The following is a 22929-nucleotide window of genomic DNA, read 5'->3' on the forward strand; positions in this document are numbered from 1 at the left end:
AGGTTTTTCGTGTTTTTCTTCACTCCCCTCCGGGATAGTACATAGAGAAAACCACACAGCTTCCAAATTATCATCAAACATCTTACCATTCGAAGTTATACAGTCTTGATCAGTGATTCCCAAGGTGGGCTTATCAAGGGGGGCGCTGGAGGTGAGCTCCTCCGAGCACGCCGTTTGCTTATTTATGATCGAAGTGAATTGAGACCAGACATTAGGAAACTGGCATCACTTCATGGAGTCCGTCCATCGCATACAGAATTTAATAGTGAAGTAGTTACTAAATGTGGTACCTTATTTTATTATCTTCCTTTGTGGGGTGTGCAAACCGCTATTCTGAAGAATGGTTTTTATAGTGTAGGGCAGGGGGCACTGGGAAGTTTATGGAAATAAGGGAGCGTTGGCCGTAAAAAGTTTGGGAGCCACTGGTCTAGACAGTAAAACCACTGTAAAATCACCCACACATCAGAGATAATGCCACCCTCGTAAATTCATAACCATATTCAATATTAGCAACACTGCTGAGGTGCGGTGATCACCGAAATTGCTTAATGTATGAAGTGATTCTAAATTATTACGGGGTTTCCATGGCCTATAATTTTCAAACAGGAAATAACAAAATAAAACTGCTTATGGAATATGAAAGTGTAACTCAGTAAGTTTTATTATCTGCAGAATGCCAAACAACTTCAACGTGGGCTGTTTTATTTTCTTGTTTGCGGTTTGAAAATTAGGCCACGGAAACCCCGACAACAATTTAGGGTCACCCTGCATTACTTTCAAGAGCTAAAGGTGCACAAAGTCGAATAATAGCACAGTTCGTGAACACTGGATTAGAAAGGGCATGGAAAAAAAAAACATGGTGACCTAATCTGTGGTGCTGTCCCGGCACTTCCTCGGGAGGAACTTGTCAAAGTTTCGAACCGGGGACCTCCTCAATACGAAGCAAAAGTGTCAACCGTTCTACCGCGACGTTCGATCCGATCCAGTAAGTCAGAGGATTGAATTCCAAATGTGAGAGTTCTCGTCGTTTTGCGAACAATTCATCTTCAACAGGTCTGGAAGAGAAAGGCGTGGGTAGAGCAGAGGTAGCCTTGCTCTCCGTGCGCATAAACAGACATTACGTCACTGTAATTATGCTACGCTGACAGTCAGGTCTGGAACTCGGATCTGGTAACGGGTTCGTATCGAAACGTTCCAAGAAGTACAGTTTGTTGAGAAACGCACCTTCTGCTTCCCATCCGCGCATCAGAAACCCCTTAAATGCAACCAATAGCGTGTCTCATTTATTCACGCGCGCTAATAGGCTCTGCCCAAATGTCTTTGACGACACACTCATTCATTCATTGAATATAATTAAAAAAAAGGTAAAGCTATCCCTGTAACAGGCCGTGGAGGCCCATAGGATTGTGAGAGGTTGAGGCTCCCACACTTTCTAGATAATCGGCTCACAGATGGTGGTGAGGCTGTCAGCCTTACGTGCCGGCCGCCCTTTAACCCCCAGGAAGATTCCTGGTACTCATTCTTCCAGAGGCTGAATCGACACCACGGCCATAGTGCGACTGGCAAGATTCGGTGAACTGAAAAATCCAATGACCTCATCTGGAATCGAACCCGCGACCTGCCGACTTGTAGCATAGTGCCTCAATCAATCTCAAGCGTAACTCGTTAAATATTCATTGCAGAGAAAATTGTTTCGAACAAACGTTGTAGGGGGAAAAAATTAAATACGTATTTCATACCCAATACAACTTTTCCGCAGGTCTGACACTTCGAGATAATTAATCATAGGGGCTCGAACGCCAAACCAGTTGTTAACGCTATGCGTACATTTCGTAACTTGTTTAAACAGTCACGTACTGACACATCATTTACGGGAAGACGTAGGCTTGGTGTGTGTGTGTGTGTGTGTACTGCATCATCTACTTACATATCGGATTTATTTCCGATCTGCACTTAAATAATCTTTCCTGCCATTTCGCTACTGGAATCTGCAACGCCCGACTTGGCCTAAATACAGCAAAAACGGCCGTGATCTCAAACTGACAGGTCTCACGCGAACTGACACGCTGATGCATTTGTAACGTACAGCTGCCTCCGGATCGGTTCAGTGTATGGAAACAAATCTCCCACGTGTCTTTTACACCCTTTCTGTGGTTTACCCTTAGGAGCATTTCTAAGAGTGGTGGTTCCATATTATTCCTTTATGGGCCACATCTTAAAAACGGAATTTTCTGTTTTTTTTTTCCTGCCACTCGTCAAGCATAACATACTAAGTTATCAAACTCCGAGCCCTTCTTGAGAAGCCGCTAGTGGCTTAGCTATTGAAGAATTTCCCAACATTTTACTGAACCCGAAGGTTCATAACCGTGTTCACAAGAGCCCTCCACCAGTCCCTATCCTAAGATCCAGTTTAATATTATCATCCCACCTACGTGTACGTCTTCCTGGTGACCTCTTTCCTTTTGTCTCTCCCATCAAAATCCTATACGCATTCCTAGTCTCCCGCACGCGCGTTACATACCCTGCCCATCTCATCCTAATTCTACTTGGTGTACAGACGAAATAAAGAAATGACTGTGCTCTGTACATCACATATATCTGAGGCAATTTGTTTTCAGTGCTTCTTCCCGCCCTTCTGGCCCTGGCCTCTTATTCAGTTCCGTAATCATTTTATCGCCGGTCACGGTAGCCGAGCGGTCTAAGGCATGCACTGTCTTCGCTCGCTCGGAAGCCGGGATCGTGGGTTCGAATCCCACTCAGGGCATGGATGTTTGTGTGCGTTTTTCTGTGTTTGTGTACAGGTAGAGGCCTTCCGACGAGCTGATCACCCGCCCAAGGAGTCCTACCGAATGTGAAAGATCTAGAAAAACCGAAGTGAACGGAGTTCATGGAGGTAGGCTTAGGCCCACTGGGGCTGTAGTGTCAAGAGGGGGGGGGGGAATCTTTTTATCACAGACGGTAGGACTCCTGGGACGACTGATCATCCCGTAGCAAGGCCTCTACCTAAATAACAAAACAAAAACTCCGTGGCCTGTAGTCCGCAAGCGAACCATACCGACCGCCGTTTGTCGGCGAAGTTAGTGCCAACTCTTGCGGATAGAGGGTGTCACGTGGTCAGTTCAACGGATCCCCACGGCCGTTGATCTCGGTTTTCTAGACGAGAACCATTATTTCTTCGAAACAGCTCCTCAGTTATCCTCACGAGGCTGAGTGGACCCCGTTCCAAACTCACTACTTCTCAGAAAATCTGGTAGTGCCGGGTATCGAACCCGGAACATCTGGATCTGTAGCCTGGAACTCTGATCACTAGATCACAGTGGCGGTCATCTAACTAAACACAAACAACACAAACACAGAATAAACACATACACACACCAAACATCAATGTCTTAAGTGAGATTCAAAACCACGATTCCAGCGTCCGAAGACAGTTCATGCCTTAGACCGTGCGGCTACTTTGACCGGCATATCTGAAACAGTGACCATTCGGAAGAAGAGAGAAATCAGGAAAGTGGTGGTTATTTTAATGGCATCTCAGTATTTTCAATCTGCTTTACTGAAATAACTGAAAGCTTTAATGATGGCGGTAGTGTTTCCGAACAGGCGACACACTGTCGAGCGAGTGTATTTTTGTGAACAGAAAAAGCTGACAGTTGGTCGCTCAGTGTGAGCCGCGATTGCTACGGTTCGGCTGTGTTACTATCGTTACAAAATTCTCCCCTATGCCAAAAGTCTGAATAACTTATCGAACACGCTCCACGTTTCGAGGTCGGCGACCACGTCTGGGGACATTATCACGCCTCACCAGCCTTGCAGTGTGTGCACCAAATATTCGAATAGAAATTCTACCATATCCCGGAGGGACCTCTGGGATACACGTGCCTCTTACCACTACTTACGTTACAGAATAGGGGAGAAAATGATGAATGAGAGAATACGGGAGGGGAAGATTTCCGTTCCGTCTGAGGGGTGGACAAAATAAAATTATTTGGAACCACTTCTGTACATCTGGGTTCTAGACTTCACACATCTCCTACTAGTAATCAACACTGTAAAAGTAAAGGCATACCCTGTAACAGGCCGTGGAGGCCCAGAGGGTCGTGAGATGTTGAGGCTCCCAACATTTTCTAGACAATCGGCTCACAGATGGCGGTAAGGTTGTCAGCCTTACGCGCTGGCCGCACTTTACCCCCAAGAATATTCCTGGTACTCATTTCTGTTAGAGGCTGAGTCGACCACGGGGCCACAGTGCGGCTGGAAGGATTAGGTAAATTGAAAAAAGTTCACCTCATCGGGATTCGATTCCGCGACCTTCCGGCTTGTAGCACCGACATAAATTGGGCGGCTCCTTCTCACGTGTTAGGCGGTTCTGCAAACTGACTGAGACAGGCAACAGCGCTCCATCTCTCACCCTACACCAAGGGTTCCCAAATTTCATCACTCTACAAACCACTTCCTTGAAAAATTAAAATAAGCGAACTCAATTAAAAAACACACGCCCTACTTCTTCCTTGAAATCTGGTCTTAGCTTGTCATCTTCTCCTTCGCCAGACACCCACCTGGGTTCCCTCAAGCAGCGAATACTTACAGGAGTTTCAAAGAATGTTCTCCGTGTGAAAGTAACTTTCTTTTTTTTAGTTTATTTTATGCCACTCTATCTAAACTACAGAGAGTCGAATGGTAACATGACTGACGAAATGTGAAGAACGTGAAGGAAGTGGTCGTGGCCTAAAATCTGCATTTGCCTTCAAGCATACCACTGAGATTCGAACCAAGCACCTCCCTGATCCAAGTCTATAGAGTGTTGCAGCTCAATGAGAGAAACACTGGTTGAATTTATATATCGGGCAAAATTCTGAATAAAAATCGAATATGTCTTAAACTGAGTTCTACCACAAATACATTTTCTTTTTGCAAATCGTGTTTTTTTTATTATTATTATTTCTGGTGTGTTCTGGACATATTCTTCCTGTTTCCGAATTCGGGTTATTTATAGATATACAGCGAGTCTACTTAAGCTTACAATTCCAAAACACGATCGATCTATGTTCCATGCGTTCTCAAACTCTTTCCAGTTGTTACACTCGGGTCAGGGAAAGAATGAACATGAATGATGGGGGGTTGAAGTCGGCAGCCTGTTTCCTAACCCCACATGCTTCTACACATCCAACAGGTAAATACTTATCACACATAAATAATACAAAGAGAAAAAGCGACATCTTAACGCAACCAAAACCAGAACACAAGCGCCGAACTGTCCGAGTACAGGTAGGCCTTCCGGGGGGGGGGGATATGAGACAGACGGCTGAGGGTTGGAGAATGTTTTCATTCCTTCCCTGACCTGACTTTCGGCCGTCCTAACCAGTCTAGAGAATTTAAATTTCGCATACTAATGCATTAAAGACTGAATTTCTTCTAAATAATATAAAAAGATTTCAATAAAAAAAGGTAAAGCTATCCCTGTAATAGACCGTGAAGCCGTAGGGTTTTGAGACGTCAAGGTTCCCACATTTTTGAGACAATCGGCTCAGAGATGAAGGTGAGATCAGCCTTGAGCGCCGGCCGCCCTTTACTCCCAGGAAGATTCGTGGTACTCATTTTTGTTAGAGGCTGAGTGGACCCTAGGGCCACAGAAATTACCTCATCTAGAACTGAACCCGCGACCTTTCGGCTTGTAGCATGGTGCCTCAACTACACTACTGCATAACCCTAAAAAAAATTCAGTTCGTACCTCTCCGCTACGAAGATCACAGTTGATGCTGTTTAGGGTAACAATCGATAGCTGTTTACTGCGAGAACCATACGAAACACACAAATAGACTATGTGGGAATAAAGAAGAGTTTTAGTATGTTAACGTAGGTAGTACATATACTAACCACTAGGCTTCAAAAGGCAGGTACCTTGAGATTGTGGGCTATTTGACGGATGTAGTAGAGATCCAGGTCCTGCAGTATCTCTATCTTGCCATAGCTGTCGGCCTCCCCGGGCGGCTGTTGCGCGGAGGCAGGGCGGCCCTGACGGTTATTATTGGTCTGGTGGCCGTTTGATTTGCGATGGTCCCTGAGGCTCAGGGCCGCCAGAGGAGGGAAACACGAGTCCATTACACTAACCACGGACAAAACGACTTCCCCGTTTGGAGGCGAGCCGTACTGTGCCAGTGGTTTCAACGGAGATCTTCAATTGTTACCATTATTATAAAACCATTTTGCATGAATTTCTTTCAACTTAAAATAAATTCTTGGTACTTAAATACAAACGAACGTAACTCCGCGTAACTAATACATTACCACCTTCAACCCCGCTGAATCTGGTTGGAACATGGACTTTTCCTTTGCACTTTCCGGCCATTTACCTAAATCACGATTCTGTTTTCGTAGAAATACACACGTGCTAGTAAAAATGACTTCTGTTTCTTCTTTAACCTTCGCAACTGATGACGTTTTCTAAATCGTTTTAGGTGAAACGTTTGTTTCACTACTCCCTTCCCCAGTACATGCTTCAGAACTGTTTCCTTCTTTATTCGGTACAAAAGGGTAGCAAAAACAGAGAGGGGGGAGGGATTCTTTGGCGCAAGCGCTCCAGATGTCACACACACTACGGGAGGGCGCAGGAAACTGGTTACAGAACCACGTGCTCCTTTACCGCCACCCCATACCGGCTTAGACACAAGTTTGGGCGCTTCTTAGGAAAACAAGGGGCACTTATCGTGATGGAGAATCACTGTTTTGGCTCGTCACTTTCACTGTAATAGTTCAGCACAATGCCTGTTTTCAAAAACTTCGCACTCAGAATTCTAAAGTTCGAAACGTCACATGACTGTCTTTTTTTTTTTGTTTGTTTCAAACGTGTTAATTAAAATATACAACACATATTTTAACGAAAACCACAACTACACTTTAAACATATATATCACAGCATTCTGTACAGATACAAATATTACCAACTTTAATGTCATATCACGCATCAGTTCAGACAGGATTTATCATTCATATAACACTGACACATGAATACTGATTTCAGATGTTTCACGGTACAAAACCAACCTCTGGCACAAAATTCCACGAACAATTTCAGTTTCCTTCTGTAAGGAACATATATAATCTCTATTACGACACGCAAGCCTTATAAAGCGATGTGAAGACACCAGATTTGGTTTCTGTGCCTTTACCAGGACTGAGGAATCACTCGATGCGATTATTCCCTTTGTGAAACCGCAAGAGAAGGAAATGTCGAGTCGCGAGCGGATGTCCTGCCTCCGCGCTACCAGCTGCACTGTACTCCCTCCAACAACTGCGGGCCGCAGCTAGGGCAGCTAGCGACCGGTCGAACAAGCCAGACGGCAAGCTCCACTCTGCTGCTTCATTGTAAAGCGAACTATCGTAGCGGCTGCGAAACCTATCATCCGCCGTTGTCGTTTCGAAGAAGGTCGCTTTCTGCACAACAGCAACAGAGCGCATTGTCCATTCCTTCGCGCGCACATTATAGGTGGGACACACGGTTCGTTACGTATAGATAACCTTTCCCTACTTTTAAGAGGTTTATGCAGAGCACAGTGACCTGAATTCGACTAAACGAACCCCAGAACGGACTAAATCCAGAGATTATTGCTACTCTTCAGTTCTGAATGTGTGGTCTCCATATAGACAACCTAAACTACACTATACTCGTATGTTTCGAGGCTTCTTGTTGGCGAGATGAAACGTCATCACGCCAGGGGATGAACACAGATTGGGGGTGTTTAAGAACACAGTGCCGAGAATCATATTTTAAGCTAAGGAAGAAATTCAGTGTTGACTGCACTCAGGTAATGCTTGCTACCGTTAAATCCAGAACCTTATGTCTTCTCGTCTGCTGTCTAAAAACATAAAAAATAGAATATACAAAACTATAATTTTACCTGTGGTTTTGTAGGGTGTGAAACTTGGTATCTGACATTAAGGAAGGAAATGAAGCACTATGTTACAAGCGGAAGGTTGTGGGTTCAATTTCCGATGACGTCACTTGAGTTTTCAATTTACCTAATCCTTCCAGCCGCACTATGGCCCTGGGGTCGACACAGCGTCTAACAAAAATGAGTACCAAAAATCTTCCTGGGGGTAGAAGGGGGTCAGGCCTGTAGGGTTGTCAACCTTACCACCATCTGTGAGTCGACTGTCTCGAAAATGTGGAAGCCTCGACGTCTCACAACCCAATTGGTCTCCATGGCCTGTTACAGGAATAGCTTTACTTTACTTAACTTACATAGACTGCGGGTATTTGAAAACACGAGCCTATTTGCACTGAAGAGGGATGAAGTGGTAGGAGGTTAGAGAAAACCGCATAATGAGGTGCTTCATAATTTGTACTCTTCATGAGATATTATTTGGTTGACCAATTGAGGAGGATGAGATGCCCTGGACATGTAGCACGTACGGGAGCTATGAGTAATAGCAAGCGTACAAAACTTCAGCCAGAACCCTGAAGGGAATATACCAGTTAGTCGTCGGAAGCGTAGATGTGAATTTAATTGGCTCGGGACAGGTCTCTGCTTGTGTCAGGCTGTTGCCTGTCCTCCGGTAAATCTTATATTGAACCAATCCAGAAATGCACTTCCATTTTTATTTTACATCATTCATGAAGTTCTAATCAACACGCATGAATCTTACTTACTTAATCCGTTCCTCTTATAACTTATAGTGTCTAGGTTTTTTTTTTATCATTTTACAGATGGTAGGACTCATTGGACGGGTGATCAGCCCGTCGCATGGCCTCTACCTAAACACAGTACAACACAAACACAGAATAAACACATACACATATCAAACATCTATGCCTTGCGTTGGATTCAAACCCACGATCCCGGTTTCCGAGCTAGAGAAGACAGTACATGCTATAGACCGGCGGCATGACTTTTAATTGCGATTAATTTGTTAAATATGCACCGCGTTATTTTTACCTAACTTATCCAGGTGGACAGCAGTGACACAACGTTGTTCCACGTGCAATGTAGCAGAATGTTAACTTGCCGCGCTTCTAAACATGGAAACTTGTCGCATTCATTGGAACATGCAGCAGAACGCGAAAACGAAGATCACCACACAAACATTTACATTGGCACCAGATGCCTTCATATGATATTCTAGGCCAACCGGAAAAAAGACGCACGATTTTAAGGTCCAAAAAACCTAAAACAAGTTTCAAAAGAATTCTCTGTTCGCGTGCTAAAAGAATTAAGGATTTTAGGGCCGGACAGCCCAGTACATATTATAACCGACTAGGGATTGGACGATCGGAATTCCCCCCCCCCCTTCAAGACTAAGAGCCGGGATAGCGTAGCCAGTACGAGCTGGGTGACCGATGGGTCGGAGTTCGCGTGCCGGTAGAGTCAAGAATTTTGTCTTCTCCACGTCGTTCAGACCGGCTCTGGGGTCCACCCAACCTCCTATCCAATGGGTACCGAGGTCTCTTTCCCCGGGGAGAAAGCGGCAGGGGCGTGAACCTGACCACTCACCTCCAGCTAGTGCCCTCATGGCGTAGTGCTTAATTAGTTAATTAAGAGCAGGGACAACTTTACCTTACCTTACACGACTTTCAGACCGTTCTCGAAGCCCATTCAGTCCATCCAACAGGTAACGAAAGGTCTCATTGCCGTGGTAAACCGGCTGGAACGTGAAGCTGGTCAATTACCTCTACTTAGTGCCAAGGTTAAGAACACGCGGAGCTATAATGTGATGGCATCATCGTAGCCAGTTTCATATTTGCTTGTTAGCAGTGAAGCGGTGATGTCATGGAGTCAATTTAAACATCACATCCTCCACATATGCAACGTTGTCCCAACGTTATACTGCACGTTTCCGAGGGGAGGAAATGTTTCAACAAATGTACAAACCTCATTACCTTCGTGTAAATTCGCAAGACAGCACCCCCACCCCACCCCCCGCTTTTGCTTACGATAATGTAAGTAGATGACGTGAATAGCCTCGCGTTTACTGAGTTAACAAGGGCCTGTCTTGTCTTTGTCCCCAGGGGCAGGTCTGCAGCACACTTGGGCCAGCACAATTTACGGTCACGTGCGTTCTTTAATATTTATTTCCAGTGAAAAGTAGTACAGTCACTTATTGCTTCAGACAGAGCATGAGAATGCAGCAAATATTTAAGAACAAGGCCCAACTACAGCATAAAAGATTTACGAAGTTGCAAGGGAAACTTTGAGGGACAAAACTCCTATTGTGCTCGTACACTGTTTATGTTACGGTGCCACTTTTTAAAGTATAGATGTTACTTCTATAACATGTTTCGACCTGATAAGGTCATCATTAGGTAGGTATTTTTAAGTAATTGTGCATTGTATTGCTTTTTTCTAAATAATTATTCTGTTAAAACTAGTCCAAACTACTGTTAAAATTAGTTAAAACTAATTCATTTTACAATCGATACATGTCTCCGGCATTACGTGTTGTCTTGGGTTATGTACGTACGTTAACTAGGTCAATAGGATTCCGACATATAATATTATGAATAGAATAAAAGGCTTGATGATATTAAGTTAAGAGTAATTGCTTTTAATTGCGAAATTCCAAGCCTTCACGATGTCTCACTTAACAACTGGAATAATTTCAACGACTTAATGTCAGTCAATCGATTAGGAAATATCCTTAACCCGAAGATGGTCGACGGTAGGAAATTAAGATTTTAAATGTACAGTCAAACTCGGTTAGGTCATCCAAGGGGCCGGAGAAATTACGCCGTTACTGTTGAGCAGATGGAGGGATTAAATCAGATTTCAAGAAGGAACATGTCGTGTCATCTTTCACAGCACTACAATTCACTTTAAATTTAAGAGAGATCTTACAGTAAAAAAAAAAAAAATATGTGTAACAGACCGTGAAGGCCCATATGGTTGTGAGACGTTGAGGCGCCCACGTTTTCTCTAAAACAGCCGGCTCACAGATGGCGGTGAGGTTGTCAGCCTTACGCGCCGGCCGCCCTTTACCTCCGAGGAAAATTATTTAATTCCTGGTACTCATTTCTGTTAGAGGCTAAGTCGAACCCAGGCTCATATTGCGGCTGGAATGATTAAGTCAATTAAAAAAAATCTACCTTATCGGGACTCAAACCCGCGACCTTCAAGCTTGTAATAGTACCTAAACCAACTACGCTACCGCGTGCCCCATAGAGCTTACAGTATGAACAAAAATGATAATTAAAGATATGGACATATTTATTGAGGGGGAACGCGGTAGCGTAGTTGTTTGAGGCACTACGCTACATGCAGGAAGGTCACAAGTTCGGTTCCCGATGAGGTTAATGGAAATTTTCAATTCATCTGATTCTTCTAGTTGGACTATGGCCCTGGAGTTTACTCAGCATCTAACAGAAAGGAATACCAGGAATCTTCTTGGGGGAAAGGGTGGCCGGCGCGTAAGGCTAACAATCTCACCTTCATCTGTGAGCCGACTGTCTAGAAAACGTGGGAGCATCGACCTCTCACAACCCTGTGGACCTTTACGACTGCTACAGGGTAGCTTTACTTTTCTATTTACACATTTCTTGAAGCTTGTTTCTTACTGACGATAAGTCCATAAATTTTCTGAGGGGACTGAAAAGTTACAGTACCCAAGGTCACTCGGTATTGTTTAAAAATGGCTGTTGATAAGTAAGGTAGGAGTAAGTCCCGTTAAATTTTTCGCTGTCCATACAAAGAAGTGGGGTGAGAACATGGTGCCAGAAGCCGCTATAAACGAACTGGTTATTCCATGTCTTCCTAAGAGAGGCAGAGGAGCATGTGTTTTATGGTGACTTAATTAGTACCACTCAACATTAGACGCTATGACCAAGATTTCGCTACAACCGAGGTTAGACTGCAACTGTTGTATTCTAAACTGTTTCCAAAGTCAAGTGGCCAGCTTTCCAAGTCTCTTCAGAAATCCAGGTACATACACTTTTCTTTGCCACACAAGAGACCTAGTCAAAGGAGAGGTTCAGCAGCAAAGACGCTTACTGGACCTCCATTATTCTGAATCAAGGTACGGTGGCATCCTTCAGTTGAGTGCCTTGTCTTCACGGCCAAGAACAGTGATGGCAAGAATGACAACAAGAAAGCCGGCACATGCATGAAGGGATCTCATTAGACAGATAAATGAGTCCTATTGTTCGACAGAAACTAAGTAAGGTAAAAAAAAAAGGGGCAAAGTTATCCCTGTAACAGGAGCCGGGATAGCGTAGTCGGTACAGCGACTAGCTACGGATTGAACGACCTAGGGGTCGAAGTTCAAGTCCCGGTGGGGATAAGAATTTTCACCTCTCCACGTTGTCCAGACTGGCTCTGGGGCCCACCCAGACTCATATCCCATGGGTACCGGGGTTAAAGCGAGCGAGGTGTGAAGCAAACCACTCACCTCCAACTAATGCCGAGGTCAAGAATGTGGATCTATACATCCGCTCCCCCCTTCGCCTTAATGGCGTAGTGCTTAATTAGTTAAGCGCAGGGACAATTTTACCTTTACCTTTATCCCTGTAATAGGCCGTGAAAGCCCATAGGGGTTTCAGGCGTCGAGGCTCTGACATTTTATCTAGACAACCGGCTCACAGATTGTGATAAGGTTGTCAGCCTTACGCGCCGGCCGCCCTTTACCCAACCCATAGGGAAATTCCTGGTACTCATTTCTGTTAGAGGCTGAGTCGGCCCCTGGGGCATAGTGCGACTGGAAGGGTTAGGTCAATTGATATATCGACCTCATGGAGACACTGAGCCGCAACCTTCCGGCTTGTAGCACAGTGCCTCAACCAACTGCGCTACCGCGTCCCCGCCAGTCATAATGTCCGCTGGAACACTATCATGGCGAATGTGAATCCTTAGGAGCAAGGACATGACTAAGAGTTTTAAATTTAGCTCGTAGGTTAGCATAGTGGACTTGTGTTGAAATGGTAATAAAATGGAATCCTGAGAGTAAAACTATAAGTGTTCTATTTTCTGGGGTATACGACCTACAATCTGTTGAAAATCAACCGATGTTTCGGAGGAACATGTCTCATCCACCTTAACTCTCGGCGAATAAGCCAAGCAAGAAACCAGCATGAAGCAAGCAGCAAGCAAGCAAATCCAGGCTTATTCTTTGATCCTGAAGATGAAGACGACATTTTCCTCTGACATGTCGGTTTATTTTAAACGGGCTACGAGGCGTTACATACCAACAGACAGAAATCTTCATAACCATTGCCGCGAGATCCTCAAGTCCTACAATTGTTCTATTGCTCGCAATTGTAAATATTTCTATATAACTGAGAAAGTATTTCAAGGAAATAGCGGCTCCATTCTAGAAAACCGTGGGGATCCGTTGCGATTACCACGCGACACCCTCTACTTGCTAAAGTTGGCACTAACTTCTCCGACAAGCGGCGCTCGGTATACTTCGCTTGCGGACTAAAACCACGGAGTTTGTTTGTTTCTTAATTGCAAATATGTTACAGATGATATTATATATATATATATGTGTGTGTGTGTGTGTGTATAGATTAAGAAATTGAAAAGGCGGCCGAGATCCACAAAGATAAGATAGATAGTAAAAGTTAAAAAAAGGTAAAGCTGTCCCTGTGCTTAACTAATTAACCACAGCTCTACGAAGACGTACGGGGGAATTCTCTTGACCTCGGCACTAGTTGGAGGTGAGTGGTCAGCTTCACTCCACGGCCGTCTTACCTCCGGGGAAAGAGCCCCCGATACCCATTCGATAGATTCATATGCCTAGTACCAATGTTTAATTAGCTTAATTATCGCCATAAAACCGAAAGCCAAATATTGATTTCGTGAATCCGCCATTTTGTTTGTCACACTATTAAGGAAACTAAACATATATTTCCACACAATTTATTACAGTAGATTGCACATCATTTTAAGTGTAGCCAGCATCGCTTTCACCTCACAGTTACGTGTGACCACCTGACCACCAGGTTGTTATTACTGACTGCAATAAATTAACACGTATGAGGGTGGGGTGACCCCGTGTCCCCACCGGCATAACGTGCATACCAAAGAAGTTCAAGAGGAGGGAAACACAAATCAAGATCCCACGAATCCATTTTCTTTCCACAGGGGAGAGAAGCAAGCAAAAATCAAGATTTGACAACGAAGAAAGCAGTCTTCTGGGATGTGGCGCAGTGTATTGTGTTAACCGATGTTTCGGAGGAACCTATCGCCTCCATCTTCAAAGAAATTCCGCGAGAGAGGAACAAACATGAATGGAGATGGAGGCGATACGTTCCTCCGAAACGTCGGTTAACACAATATCTACACGGCTCCACACCCCAGAAGACTGCTTTCTTTTTAAAAATCAAATGACTGAAGTACAGTATGCGCCAAATTTGCAGTACTGAAACTTGCGCATCTCGAACGCGCATGTGCGTTTGTCGGCGGGGAATAGCTCCAGCCGCACGTGTTCCCAGTAGTGAAAAGGAAGTTGTGTTGTGCAGCTGTTATTGGAAATTGGTCTCTCGACAGAGGAAAAAGTATTAATAGTTGAGTATTATTTCCGCTCATACGGAAGTGGTGGCCGGACAACACGCTTCCTTGGTTTTGAGCGGCCAGATATTACCGTCCAGAAACCGCTACACAGTACACGTGTGACGGTATGGGGTGCCGTCTCAGCACACGGTATATTAGGCCCCTATTTCATTGAGGATGAGGAAGGCAATGCTCTTACCATCACCCAAGAAGGCTACAGGGATATGGTGATCGGACCATTTCTTCAGGATTTGAGAAGGTTCTGTCGTGCAAGGGGCCTTCACATGAATAGACAGTGGTATCAACAGTACGTCTTTTCATTTCACTACTGAATATTTTGGGGCATACTGTATATATGGGTTATTTTACTCCCTTAACATGAGCCACATAAGATCAAAATCAAAACACCCTGACCAAACTTAATGTACCTGTAAGTTTACAGTACCAAGTCTAATCAAAATCCGTCCGACAAATCTGGCGATGCTAGCGGGCAGACATGACGAAACTCATAACACACGAAGCACCAGTATTTACTTTTTTCGAAGATCGTTTTAAATGGCTAGAAGTGGTTGAATATGCTCTGTCATCTCTCATCTGGTGAAGGCCAGTGTTTGTATACTCACGCTGTCGCGATGTCTGTGTATTCATTAACACTCCATCTAAACTTCAGCTGCTCTCGCCTCGTTCTTTAAAGCAAGTCCTGAATACGTTTGCTTCTCCTGATGACGCATGCATTGGTCGGGATTACGTGAAGCATTACAGGTCATTTCAAGTATACGCCTATGCTTCATAGTTATACGATCTCTTATCAACTGCACACGTTATGCAACGCGGATTTGGATATGATACTATAATTTTAAGTTTTTTTTATTGCTAGTAGGGTGGGACTAAGTCCCTTGTACTGTGGCCACTTCTGGCCTATTGTACCAGCCCCAGATGATAGGTGAGGGTGATTGTGGAGCAATTGGTGGAATGAAGATTGGCAGGGGAAACCGAAGTACTCGGAGAAACCTGCCCCACCGCCACTTTGTCCACCACAAATCCCACTTGACCAGACCCGGGATCGAACCCAGGACGCCGAAACTTCATCAATCACACTGGACGGAATTAATTAACCTTTTGTAATACTGTTAGTGTGACGGACCCAGAATGAAACAAATCAAACTGTAGGACAATTGTTTTTGTTTTTGACGCTAACTGGTACACTTCTTCCATGAAATAAAAGACACATAGATCACTATTTCTAGCATCTGCTTACCTGATATAGTTCCAGTTCGCTTCCAGTAACACCCTCTAAATCCTCTGTGACTATTATAGCCACACATTGTAAGCATCTGAGATCCTCGACCGGTAAATGTACACCTGTTTCACAGCTACACTCGGCGTTTTCAACCATATTTATGGAACTGAAAATGCGAATTCAAAATGTGTGACTAGGTGCCGCCCACTGGGTGAACGATGAGCTCAACAGATCACACACAAGTCTATAATTCCGCTCTGGATAACGCGATCAGTCGGGGATCTCATAAAGTAATAAACTTCTATCCTTCAGGGGATCAAACGCATTTTCCTTTTACCAAGGAGGAACACCGGCACAATTAATTTTAATTCACAACTCAGGAGTCAGAGAGAAAGTAGACGTTGCGGCGAGTAACATTTCGGCAACACCACAAAAAAAAAACACAAAACTAAACATTGATCAGAAGGAAATAATACTTCAAACGTAAAGAGAAAAATGTTGATTTGTACGTCGTCAGAGAACAGAATTGATTCCGATGTAGGTTAAATTAATTCAACCATAACAAACTGAGATTCCCGCATCTTTGTAATCAACGAACACGGTATGTGTAGAACACAGACTTTGCTCACAAAACGATATGATCCTCACAGTAACTCTCCAAAGCACCACAATCACACAGTGACAGTCACAACACATGTGGGAACGAGCTATTCCAGCTGATGTACAAGCAAAAGGGGATTAGCACCAACTCCTTAAAATAATTAGCTGTGGGCGGAATTGCAACTAATGAACAGTCTTTCACTTGCTGGAAGCTGGTCTGACTCAGGTTCCCGTGACAAGTCTGACTTCACTCTTTGCGCAATGAATCGGCTTTAATCACACTCAGAAAGGGTTCAGAGTTACAGTTTGGCCGTGTTCCTGTTTCGGAAATATAAGTGAAACTGAACAAATGTCGTGCCATATGTCCCACACTGTGTGCTTGCGTCAGAAACTGGTCGTGTCTTATCCAGGCAACAGAAGTTTCATCTTCCAATGAAAGTGTTTCCCTTCGTCGTACGTGGCAACATTACTCTGTAGTGACGAACTGCCAACCTAACCGTTTGAAATAAAACTAAACTCCGTGGTTTTAGTCCTCAAGCGAACTATACCGACCGAGCGACCGCCGCTTGTCGGTGAAGTTCACTTAATGGGGGGTGGAGTCCAGCTGGGTCCACTCGGCACGGCGGCCAGTGACTTGCCTACTGTACCTGCCCCGGGTGATTATGATGATGGAGAATTTGGTGGAATGAAGATTGTCAGGAGAAACCGAAGTACTCGGAGAAAACCTGCCCCAGCGCCACTCTGTCCACTACAAATCCCACTTGAATAGACCCGGGATCGAACCCGGGCCGCCGCGGTGGAAAACCAGCAACTAAACTCTTGAGCTATGGGGCGGCCTTTGTCGGCGAAGTTAGTGCCAACTTTAGTGAGTTGAGGGTGTCACGTGGTCAGCGCAACGGATCCCCACGGCCGTTAATCTCGGTTTTCTTATCCCCACGAGGCTGAGTGGACCCCGTTCCAGACCCACTACTTCTCGGAAAATCTGGTAGTTCCGGGAATCTGCAGATCTTAAGGTACACAAAGTATTAAGTTGGAGGCTATAATATTTAATCCGAAAATCTTATTTCGCGTTGGGGTTGCAATAATACCCACCACATACTAAGTCAGGGAAATTTATAGGAATTCCATACTTCAGTAAGATTATTTACCTACTACTGACAGCCAGGGGCACAAGGTAGCGCAGTTGGTTGAAGCACTATGCTACAAGCAGGAAGGTCGCGGGTTCGAGTCCCGATGTGGATTTTTTTCAATTGACCTAATCCTTCCAGCCGCACTATGGCCCTGGGGTCGACTAAACCTCTAACAGAAATGAATACCAGGAATTAATTAAATAATTTTCCTGGGGGTAAAGGGCGGCCGGCGCGTATGGCCTACAACCTCACCGCCATCTGTGAGCCGATTGTCTGGGAAATGTGGGAGCCTCGACGTCTCACAACCTTATGGGCCTCCATGGCCTGTTATAGGGATACCTTTACTTTACCTTTCATACCGCCAGGCACAAATTTGTTCAAAACGTGTGTTGAAAAAGAAGTTACACGCTACAAATAAACACTGATAAGCCGGAATCCAGCACAAGGAAACACACCCGACAGAACAAACTGGCAGATACGAAGGAAGGATATCCTTTTCCGTCCTGTGCAAACAGGAATCCCGACATCCGATTCGATATTCAGCTTTGTGGAAATATCTTTTGAATTCTGGGTTAGAAGGGGAGGACAGACCCTCTGATAACGTTTGATACAAACTGACAACTTGCCACCGTTTCACTAAGGTCAGTAACTTGGCACCGGCTCATTTGTCCTTCTCATTAAATATTATTACACTTGGCAGGTCAAAGAGGATGGATTGTGTGGATCACGTAGCATGCATGGAGAGATAAAAAGAAGCATACAGAATGTGAGAGGAAAACCTGAATCGTAAAGACTACTCAGAAGACGTGGGAATGACGAAGACTGGACGTTTGCTGACCTATTCTAATCTCAAGTATATATATAGTTTTCAGATGTGTTATTTGTGAGTTTTCCGAGGCTGCTCTGCTCGCTCTAATTTTTATTTAATGAGACAGAAGTGTAAGAAAGGTAAACCTATCCCTGGGACTGGCCGTTGAAGCCTAGTGAGACGTCGAGGCTCCCACATTCTTCCAGACAATCGCCTCACAGATGGCGGGGAGGCTGTCAGCCTTACGCGCCGGTCGCCCTCTACCTCCCAGGAAGATTCCTGGAACTCATTTCTGTTAGAGGCTGTGTCGACTCCAGGGCCATAGTGCCGCTGGATGGATTAGGTCAATTAAAAATCCAATGACCTCATCGGGAATCAAACTCGCGACGTGCCGGCTTTCAGCATAGTGTCTCAACCAACTCCGCTACCGAGTTCCACGAGATATAAGTGTATTATTACAAACTTAATCACAATGACACCAAAAACACATATGTAAACAATGTTCCCTTGTATTTTGTTAAATATCCACTATATGAAAGAATGAAAGTTTTCAAACAAAACTTGTAAATTTAAATTAAGTCTGTGTTTTGTAACATTTTTTTATTGCTAGTGGGGTGGGACTAAGTCCCTTATACTGCGTCCACTTCTGGCCTATTGTACCAGCCCCAGATGATAGGTGAGGGTGATTGTGGAGCAATTGGCGGAATGAAGATTGGCAGGGGAAACCGAAGTACTCGGAGAAAACCTGCCCCAGCGTCACTTTGTCCACCACAAATCCCACTTGATCAGACCCAGGATCGAACCCGGGCCGCCGCGGTGGGAAGCCACCGACTAACCGCTTGAGCTATGGCGCGGCCTGTTTTGTAACATGGTCTAATTTCTTCAATGATGGGTATTTTGAGAAAATGGTAAACATCCGACTGAGGGTTCATAAATTATCAGAGCTATAACAGACCCCATATATGCGAATATTAAATTCTCATTGTAACTTTTAGTATAGAAACATACATCAAATCTTATCTAAACTCATTACGTAGCTTCAGAGATCAAATACATATACGAATGACTACAACCTCCCCATTACATCTAATTCAGTCCAAGAAATGCACAAAAGGCTCGGAATACTGACTCATCTTTCTTAACAGTGTTATAATTTGTCGTCAGCCCAGAATTCCACATAGGTTTACTGAACAAAAGAAGGTTACGTAAGCAGCACTTTAACCTTATAACCCAAGCGATGACGAACAAGAGGCTGCAGTCCAAGAAATTGCAGAAATAGCCACTGTAATGTGGAAAGTTTCCCAACCTAATGCAAATCATGGGGCAAGCACTAACGTAATTGGTTGAGGCACTATTCTACAAGCCGGAAGGTAGCGGGATCGAATCCCGATGAGGCAACTGGATTTTTCAATTGACATATTCCTTCCATCCCCACTATAGCCCTGAGGTGGACTCAGCCTCTAACAGAAATGACTACCAGGAATATTCCTGGGGGCATAGGGAGGCCGGCGCGTAAATCTTACATCACCGCCATCTGTGAGCTTATTGTCTAGAAAATGTGGGAGCCTCAACTTATCACAACCTTATGGGCCTCCAAGGCCTGATGCAGGGATAACTTTACTTACTTACTGCAAATCATTTCGTGAGCTTCGAGAATTTATATTCCTACAGTTAATAAAAGTTCAATTCCCCAATTCAAAAGACTAAACGCTGCAGTCAGAACTCCGTTTCGTATTCTGAAGGTCTAACCTGATAAGGTCCACCTCTGAGACATCAGACTCGGAACCTAACCATGGAGCGGCTCACCTTCTTGCGTAGTTTTTTCCATGCCCATCAGAAAATTGTTCCGATACCTTAAAACAGGCCTCATCTTCACCTTACGTCTCCCCTTAATATATTATTCAAGTCAACATATTGCATTCGACAGCGGTAACCAACAAACAGAACAAGAAACAAACAGAGAGGCAAGAATATACTGTGACATGACGGCTGAAAGCCGCAATAGTGGAGTCAGAGAGCGTCGTTTGCTAGACAGCGGCTCGGTAATCATGTTTCCGCTGCAATGAATACTGACACATTACAACAAATAGCAGAGAATGCATCGTTGCCTAGGTAACAAGTGTAAACACGTTCCCGTGACAACGCGTACATAAACAAACAGTTACAACGGATACGAAAAACAGAACTCTTCAAGGAGGTGATTCCTATCTCAGCCGTTGGGTAGGGATAAATGGAGGCCAGCTGAGAAGCCGTCAGTCAGAAGCGAACTAGTGTGCTTTCGAGAGAGAGGCATCGTTCAAGCAAGTGTAGCATGTATCAGAGTAAGAAAGACTACAGACTCTGCAAGATTCATCTGGTTACCAAGCGAGCACACGTTGAAGACTATGTTTTGTGTGTTATAGAGGTAAAGCTGTCCCTGTAACAGGCCGTGAAGGCCCATAGGGTTGTAAGATGTTGAGGCTCCCACATTTTCTAGACAATCGGCCCACAGATGGCGGTAAGGTTGTCAGCCGTCTTTAGCCTCCTAGGAATTTTTTTTTCCTTGGCACTACAGCCCCAGTGGGCCTAGCCCTACCTCCATAAACTTCTCCGCCCAAGAAGATTACTGGTACTTATTTCTGTTAAGAGGCTGAGTCGACCCCAGGGTCATAATGCAGCTGGAAGGTTGTGTCTTTAAGTAATCTGATAGTGTTATAATTAATTGTAGTTACGACTTGTGAAAATCCAACAAACCGGTTCGCCAATGCAAACGCCGTCTACAAGCCACTAATGCATGTGACAATACTTAGTGTGCGTCCCGTGGTTCGGATCGTGTGGCTCTACTTACGTCACAATGAACTGGCCGCGCCAAGGCAGTGCAGTTGCTCGCTCACACACTTTCTATGTCCTTCAGGGGATATTATGGTAGATAATCAGGAAACAGTTACACGCTAATCGAAACCCGACCAGGGTCTCAACACTCTCAGCTGTGAAGCCTTTATGGAGACTGAAGTGGCTATTCTTGGATTCAAACAAGACGGCGGGTGGCTAGCTGCGCAACAGCAAGGGCTGTTTCCTGGTGACAGTGAAATCATAGTTTTGAAGTGATCTTGAAAACAGAAAGCTAAAGAAGCTAAGGATTTCAACAGACAACCAAGAATTCAACCGGAAAAATTTGCAACACCGCGAAATTTTGAGTGTCTTTCTTGGCAACACAAATCGTAAATCATCCGCTGTCATGTTTGAGTTATAGTGTAGTTACGCTGCAAGTAAGCTGCCTGTAGACGTCACCTCCAGACTACAACACATATCGTTCGAGATACAGATCTACATACGTGTGCAACTACGTGAACTGGATTCACGTGGCTGAGAATAGGGTCCAGTTGTGAGTTATTGTGAAAGCGGCAATGAATCGTAAGTTCGCATAAAAGGCACGAAATTTCTTGAGTATCTGAGGTATATGGTTCCCATCTGTTACGAAACATTTAATCATTAACTTCCATGGGAGTTACTGATGTGGCTTCAAGGAGAATTCTGGTCTTAAATCACGTGATTTGTGTCCGACTACTATTATTATGAGTTACGGATGCGATCTAAATGGATCTCAGATAGGATGGGATGGTATCGATTGGATTGATCTGGCTCAGGATAAGTATCAGTGGAGGGCTCTTGTGAACCTTCGGGTTCCATAAAATGCTGGGAAGTTCTTAAGTAGCTGCACAATTGGCAGCTTCTTAAGAAGGACTCAGCTCCATGTGTGCCTTATGTGATCTAAACTTTATAAGCGTGTAAGGTTGCAGACAGGAAATAGCAGAAAATGCTAGCCGGAAACCCCGTTGAGATGAGGCCATTTGAGTAACCTAGCCGTTGGAGAGAAGATTATAACTTAAGTTTAAATGAGGGGGGTGTGTGGAGTATAGACTGGATTCAACTGGCTCAGTATACTGTGCAGCGGCGGGTTCTTGTAAAAACGGCAATGAACCTTCGAGTTCCATAAAGGTCAGCGTATTTACTGACAAGCTAAGCGACTGCCAGCTTCTCTGCTCGATGGAGTTTGTTTTCAGAAGCGTCCTGTTCTGAAAATACCCGCTGGGTTCTTACAACAGGACATAAAACTTAATAGTTTACAATAGGGAGAGGATGTCTCGCACAGCAAATGTTCCTGAGAATGTATACGCGTATATTAAAGGTCAAAATACTATAAATTCACTTGAGTGTGGGTGAACACGTGACGAGGCTACGGAAGACGCAACATCCGATCTTATACATTCAGACGCCTCGCCCCGACAAAATATAGTACCGTATTATTCAGAGGCAGACATAATGAGGTTGTTTGCCTGTTAAGCAACCCACGAGAGTAGAAAAGAGTACCAATTCAGTCCACTCCACTTCCAATATTTGTAAATTCGGCTGACGCCAATCACTGAAGAGGATTCAGTCCAATAACCTCTTTGACTCTAATGCGTCAGATGAACGCATAATTGGGAGATGACCACGTTCAGCTCTCTTCTGCATCCTGATGCTTCATTTCCCAAAACATTTACAGGATTCCGGTACACGCCCAGGCGTCTACAATAACAGATGTAGTGCGAATTTACTGGTGACCCACATCTTCTCAACTTCACACAATTCTCGAGTTAGAATTCTAAAAATAAATTACCATAAAAATTCAATGCATAACATGTATCAGAG

The 22929-nt window shown here is 44.4% G+C and overlaps 1 protein-coding gene across 10 annotated transcripts in view; it reads right to left on the reverse strand.

Moving 5' to 3' along the window:
* LOC111868427 (rhotekin) overlaps positions 1-22929 on the reverse strand; it is a 161188-nt gene that overhangs the window by 54194 nt on the left and 84065 nt on the right. The window contains exon 1 of one of the 10 annotated variants that reach the window (XM_023859044.2): positions 15739-15941. The exons of 6 other annotated variants lie outside the window; for them this stretch is intronic. In XM_023859044.2, the coding sequence (XP_023714812.1) occupies positions 15739-15876 (138 nt within the window). In that variant the 5' untranslated portion in view covers positions 15877-15941. Of the gene's footprint in view, positions 1-5901; positions 7357-15738; positions 15942-22929 lie in introns of those variants that run through there. 3 more of the 10 variants (XM_023859042.2, XM_033753050.1, XM_023859045.2) reach the window with 3 other exon arrangements.

The sequence above is a fragment of the Cryptotermes secundus genome, unplaced genomic scaffold (assembly GCF_002891405.2).
Source record: "Cryptotermes secundus unplaced genomic scaffold, Csec_1.0 scaffold106, whole genome shotgun sequence".
Classification (NCBI taxonomy): Eukaryota; Metazoa; Arthropoda; class Insecta; order Blattodea; family Kalotermitidae; genus Cryptotermes; species Cryptotermes secundus.